At 39.0% G+C, this 7,188-nt stretch overlaps 1 protein-coding gene across 1 annotated transcript; it reads left to right on the forward strand.

The window, feature by feature from the left end:
• The first annotated feature begins 3,337 nt into the window (after positions 1–3,337).
• On the forward strand, positions 3,338–4,807 carry LOC113266168 (elongation factor 1-alpha 1-like). The gene is given in 3 exon segments (XM_044389496.2): positions 3,338–3,633; positions 3,635–4,476; positions 4,479–4,807. Coding segments are annotated over 3 exon segments (1,467 nt in total).
• The last annotated feature ends 2,381 nt before the right edge of the window (positions 4,808–7,188 follow it).

Genomic DNA, 7,188 nt, shown 5'->3' on the forward strand with positions numbered 1-7,188 from the left:
ACATAGCATGGCAAAAGGGATTTTGTGGATATAATTAAAGTTATTAATCAGTTGGCCTTAAAATAGATTATCCAAGGAGACCTACTATAAAATAAAATCATATAAATGCTTTTTAAAAGCAGAAATGAGTTTTCTCCTGCTAGTTCCAGAAAAGGAAGTCAGGAAGATTCAAAGAATAAAAAAGGATTTGACAGGCCATTGCTGGCTTTGAGATGGAGATGGCCATGTAGCAAGGAATGCAAGCATCCTCTACATGAGAGAAGATTCCTGCTGATAGCCAACAGGGAAACAGGAACCTCAGTCCTACAACCCCAAGGAATTAAACTCTGCCAATAACTGCAATGAGCTTGGAAATAGATTCCTCACCAGTCTCCAGTTAAGAGCTCAAACTATCTGACACCTTGATAACAGATTTGTGAAGCCTTAAGCTGAGAACCCAGTTGAGCCCATCCGGACTTCTGATCTATAGAACTATTAGATAATAAATGGGTGTTGCTTTAAGCTGCTAAGTAATCTTTTGATAATTTGTTACACAGCAATAGAAAGCAAATATAATACTATACAATTACTGTCAAATGGAGGGCAAAGATGGGAAGTATATAAACATTTAACAGAAGGAAAGATTAATGTGGCTGGAATGAACAGTCCCCCCTCCTTGTTTTCTGTAAGCATCATGCTTATTCCTACACATGGGACCTTTGCACATTCTATACATCTTGCTTCTTGTGGCTTTTACCTTCTCTGTTAACCATGTATCCACAGAAGACCTACCTCTTCACTGAAGCCTTCTGTGACATCTCTAGTCTAAGATGATATCTCTCATCAATGAACTACCATTGAATTCATAGCTACTTCTGAAGAATTTCCCACTGATCTCATAGTTTTAGGCTTTGTCCTCTCTTAGTACCCAAGCTTATAAGCTGAATTCTTTGTTGTGTCCCCAAATAATCAAATAAATTATTATTAAGTACTTGACTTATTAAGTACTAGACTAATTAAAAATATGTCCTTGTTACTCTGTTGAGAAAGTCTTGAATAAAATTCATGGATTTTTATATTCATCTTAAACCAAATTAAGACTATTTCTTTTTTCCTAGCACACGCATTGCTAAACCCATAAGCTTACCTCCTTCTGAATCACAGTTAAAAATAACTCTGCACGAGCAGTTTTATATACTCAGCACTGGCCACATATTCAATTACATTGAAGACACAGGATGGTAAAATGCCCTTGCTATAAAAACTTGCATACTCAGTTGATTTGTATCAAGAGTCGAACTATACCAGGATGCTATTTTTTACATTGCTACAATTACTTCTTGAGAAATTATTTCAGGGGCCTTATCTACTTCTCAGAAGATAACTAATGTAGAAATATTATCTTTATATTCTGTTGATATGCTGCTGCTGGTTGGGCAACAATCAGTTTATTTATGGTCATCTGAAACCATTGTCTCAGACTAAAAAATCTTTTTCGTCTCTCTCTGTTTCAGTTCTGTTCTCAAGTGATTGAGTGTTTTGTTTTCCCCTTTTAGTTCTCCCCAAGATAAATTTCTGAAGAAAAACAATTGTCTCCAAAGAGTGGTTGTTGCTTAAAAGCAGGGAATATTTTTTTTAAATTAATATTCTTCAAAAATTGTTCAGAAATTTAGATTTAGGGGCACCTGGGTGGTTCAGTCAGTTAAGCATATGACTTCAGGTCAGGTCATGATCCCAGGGTCCTGAAATCAAGCCTCACATCAGGGTCCCTGCTCAGCGGGGAGTCTGCTTCTCCCTCTCCCTCTGCCCCTCCCCCCTGCTCATGCTCATGCTCTCTTTCTCAAATAAATAAACAAAATCTTAAAAAAAGAAATTTAGTTTTATATGACATCAATACAAACCCTCTCAAAAATGTGTGCCTCTAGGGGCACCTGGGTGGCTCAGTCAGTTAAGCATCTGCCTTCAGCTCAGGTGATGATCCCAGAGTCCTGAGATTGAGCCCCTCTATTGGGCTCCCTGCTCAGTGGGGAGTTTGCTTCTCCCTCTCCCTCTGCCGCTTCCCCTACTCCTGCTCTCTCTCTCAAATAAATAAATAAATTCCTTAAAAAAAAGTGGGGCTTGAAAGAATTCTACTCATCTCACAAAAAGCCTTTTTAAACCACTTTTCCCTTTTGTTTTTTCCCCATCCTCCACTACTCCTTCCAGGAAGTTAATGTTACTCTAAAAGAGTTTGCAGTAGTTGTCATATTCATAAAGACAAGTCATTAAGAACAATCAAAAAGAATGGTGATTTCAGTCATTTTTTACAGAAGGAAGCCATAGGTCACATTCAGAAGATTTAGGCTTTAGTTCAATTCTTCCAATTATAGACAGTGCCATCTTTTCTCCTTCCTGATCCCCAAATACTACAACTATAAAACACAGGCAACTATACCTACCCAGAAGAGATCATGGGATGACAGAGAGAATCAAATTATGCCAAATACATTACATTTACTTTAGAAGCAGCAAAGTGCTTCAAGAATTCAATGCACCTAATTATTGGTAAATTGAGATTATAAATTATATACTATATGCATAAGTAACAATGTCTCAAAATCTTATATTTTCCTCAAAGTCCAAGCCAAAACTGATTTCAATTCAGTAAACATTTACTGCCTAACTAAATGTAAAACATCTGGCTCAACATGATTGGTCTAATATAAAAACCTACTTCTCAATATAAAATCTATTATAATTAATTATGTATTATTATGAATGCTAATTATCATTCAGCCACTAGGATAAGTGCTTCACATTCATTATGTCCTTTAAACCTCACAACCACAACTCTGGGAGGTACGAGTCATTATTCTCTTTCTATAGATGAGGCAGCCAAGGTTCAGAGAGTAGGTTCAGAAAATGCCAGAGAACTGTCAAGTCACACAGGCAACAGATAAAGTGACTGGGATTCATACATAGTGTGTGGTCTCCAAAATCCCTACAATTCACTATTTCACATACATTAGAGTATAATAAAGAATAGTAAATAACAAAATCAAATGATGCAGTGTCTTTCATAGGTACAATGGATCAGAAAATGGGTCTGGCCTAAAAAGGGAAGGCTTCATGGAAGAAGTGATGTTGAGTTGGAATATGAGGTGTGACTTTTAGATTCGTGACTATTCCATGTAGCACTGATACAGGCTATGCACGGCATGGATACTTAACAAATAATCACTGAATAAATAAAACAAAAGTGATTTCCCTAGGCCTGGTACAGAGCACTTGGTTTTAGGAGCCTACTTTCTGCTTTTTCACAATGGATTTGCTGCCAGAACACAGGTGTCGTGAAAATCACCACTCAACCTAAACCAAAATGGGAAAGGAAAAGACTCACATCAACATCATTGTCGTTGGACACGTAGATTTGGGTGGGTCTACCTCTACTGGTCATCTGATTTACAAATGTGGTGGGATCGACAAAAGAACTACTGAAAAATTTGAGAAGGAGGCTGCTGAGAAGGGAAAGGGCTCCTTCAAGTATGCCTGGGTCTCAGGTAAACTGAAAGCTGAACATGAACGTGGTATCACCACCAATATCTCCCTGTGGAAATTCGAGACCAGCAAGTATTATGTGACCATCGTTGATGCCCCAGGACACAGAGACTTTATCAAACATGATTACGGGCACATCTCAGGCTGACTGTGCTGTCTTGATCGTTGCTGCTGGTGTTGGTGAATTTGAAGCCGGTATCTCCAAGAATGGGCAGACCCGTGAGCATGCCCTTCTGGCTTACACACTGGGTGTAAAACAACTAATTACTGGTGTTAACAGAATGGATTCCACTGAGCCACGCTACAGCCAGAAGAGATACAAGAAAATTGTTAAGGACGTCAGCACCTACGTTAAGAAAATTGGGTACAACCCCAACACAGTAGCATTTGTGCCAGTTTCTAGTTGGAATGGTGACTACATGCCAGAGCCAAGTGCTAACATGCTTTGGTTCAAGGAATGGAAAGTCACCCATAAAGATGGGAATGCTAGTGGAACCACACTGCTTGAAGCTCTGGATTGCATTCTGCCACCAATTCATTCAACTGACAAGCTCTTGAGTCTGCCTCTCCAGAACATCTACAAAATTGGTGGTATTGGTACTGTCCCTGTGGGCTGAGTGGAAACTGGTGTTCTTAAGCCTGGCATGGTGGTCACCTTTGCTCCAGCCAATGTTACAACTAAAGTAAAGTCTGTTGAAATGCACCATGAAGCTTTGAGTGAGACTCTTCCTGGGGACAATGTGGGCTTCAATGTCAAGAACGTATCTGTCAAAGATGTTCATTGTTGCAATGTGGCTGATGACAGCAAAAATGACCCACCCATGGAAGCAAGTGGCTTCACGAGTCCGGTGATTATCGTGAACCATCCAGGCCAAATCAGTGCTGGATATGCACCTGTCCTGGATTGTCACACAGCTCACATTGCTTGCAAGTTTGCGGAGCTGAAGGAGAAGATAGGTCGTGTTCTGGAAAAAAGCTGGAAGATGGTCCCAAGGTCTTGAAATCTGGTGATGTTGCCATTGTTGATAGGGTTCCTGGCAAGCCTATGTGTGTTGAGAGCTTCTCTGACTATCCTTCTCTGGGCCGTTTTCCTGTTCATGACATGGGACAGACAGTTGCTATGGGTGTCATCAAAGCACTGGACAAGAAGGCAGCTGGAGCTGGCAAGGCCACCAAGTCTGCCCAGAAAGCTCAGAGGGCTAAACGAATATTATCGCCATTACCCGCCACCCCAGTCTTAATCAGTGGTGGAAGACCAGTCTCAGAACTGTTTGTGTCATTGGCCATTTAAGTTTAAGAGTAAAAGACTGGTTAATGATAACAATGCATCATAAAACCTTCAGAAGGAAAGGAGAATGTTTTGTGGACCATTTTGTGTGTGTGTGTGTGGCAGGTTTATTAGTTTTTTTCGTTTGTTTGTTTGTTTTAAAGATTTTAGTTATTTATTTGACAGAGAGACAGCCAGCGAGAGAGGGAACACAAGCAGAGGGAGTGGGAGAGGAAGAAGCAGGCTCCCAGCGGAGGAGCCTGATGTGGCAGTTTTATTAGTTTTAAAAATCAGTACTTTTTAATGGAAACAACTTGACCAAAAATCTGTCACAGAATTTTGAGACCCATTAAAACAAAAGTTTAATGAGGAAAAAAAAGGAGCCTTCTTTCTAAGTTCACCATTTTTATCTATTCCTTAATTGATAACTTTCTTCTTCCCCAATTTACCTTCCCTGCTTAACATTTAGTTTGCATCATCTAGACACACAGAAGGGTGATACCCTTGAGTTTCTATTGATGTTGTCATCACTTTGAGCCATATTCATATTGAGAAAATCTGTCATATAAAAACTCTATAAACAAAGATTTTGTTCCTGATTCCTAAAAGACTCAGAACATGCAAAAGGATTTACTCTAAAGGGATATTTTCAAAACAAGGCCTTGTAAATGATAAAGAGAAATTTCCATCTGGGTAAATGACCAATAATTAGCCTTTTAAGGATGACTATTGTAGTCTTCCATCTGGCAAGCTATTTATTTTTGCCTTTAAATTGAACTAAAAATCCATTGGGCAAGATTTTATTTATTTCCCTTCTCTGTATTTCTAGGTTTCATTCAGTGTATTATTACAGATACCATGCAAAATGACAGCTTTGTATTTTAATCTTTGCTAAATATGGAAACTGGACAATTAAAATGGTTAAAGCCATTTCTTTCTCCGATTCTCCCAAAACCACCATTCTGTATCAGCCTAGACTCTTCATTTTGTAAGGAATGGAAAACCCAATTCCAACTGACTTAAACAATAAAGAGGATTTATTGATTCATGTAACTGGAAGGTTCAGAGAAATGGAAGATTTCAGTGTTGGTTTGATTCAGCAGTTCAACAATGCCATCAAGGACCTGGTTTCTTTCCCTCTTCCCTCTGCTTTTCTTTTAATCACCACTGGCCAATGTCTTTCTTCTCTGGTGTGACCAAAAAAAGAAAAAAAAATTTCCTTCATCACTTTCACATACTCAAATCACAGTGTCCAGAAGGGGAGAAAGTACTGATCAGCTCCCAGCAAACTTCTCTTCCTATCTCCTAGCCCAAATTAGGTCATGGTCCTTTCCTAAGCCATTGGAGAAAGCACTCACTGATTGGCTTAGACTGTTCTCTGAACCCAGGGACAAAGAGGATGTAATTAGCCTGCTAGGATTAAAAAAGTTAGAACCCACCCCTAGTATTGTAGGTCTCATCCCACCCCTAACCACAAGGCTACTACAAAAATGGGAGTGATAAAGATGCGATAGCAAGAACATAATTGCAATATCCACTAAATAATCCTGTCTGATCAAACAGTCCTTCCCTACATTTTAATATATTGCTGTAAATCCAAATCATCCCTTAATCCATAAACTATCCCAGGACTTTTTTCTAGCAACCACTCCCTCAATTCCTCCCTCATATTGCATGGAATAAGCAGACGGAAGGCAGTCTTCAAATTGTGAACCAAAGTTTAAGAAAGAAAGGTACTACAAATTGTAGCCAAGTGCTTAATACACTGGCTTATCAAAACACAGATTCCTGGGCTGATCCACTGACATGCTATAACATAGGCATTTCAAAAGGGGTACACATGTACTGAGAGAGATAAAACAAGCAGCTCCACACTTCTGACCACAACAGCTTCTCAGGACGCTGTGGGCACACTTTACTCAATAGCAGGGACCTGGACACCAGGATATAATTTCACCTTCTTCATAAACTGGCGGTATTTTCATCCATGTGGTGCCGACCTGCCCAGCAATGCGCTCCATGGAGGACTATGACTCTAACAATATAAACATGAATTAGCCTATCTACATGTTTTGGCTCAATCCCTCAAGGGGATTTTTTTTTTCTGAAGAGGAAAAATTAATAGTACTATGTATCTAAAATGCATTTTGCCACCTAAGGAAAAAAAAAAAACCTAAATTAAAAGCCTTCACTGAAAACAAAAGACCTGTAAAGGAAGAAAACAAAGCAAATGTCTATGAACTAGCAGAATAAGGTTTAGTTTGAGCAATCCATTTTGAAAAGAAAAATCATCAAGATAAGCAGTCATCTGTTCACAAACCATGACGGACATTCAACTAAATTTCCTTTTATCTTTGTTTATATGACAACTCTTATTATCATGTTCAGATGGACTTCTGTAATCT

This window comes from Ursus arctos, unplaced genomic scaffold (assembly GCF_023065955.2).
Source record: "Ursus arctos isolate Adak ecotype North America unplaced genomic scaffold, UrsArc2.0 scaffold_37, whole genome shotgun sequence".
Classification (NCBI taxonomy): Eukaryota; Metazoa; Chordata; class Mammalia; order Carnivora; family Ursidae; genus Ursus; species Ursus arctos.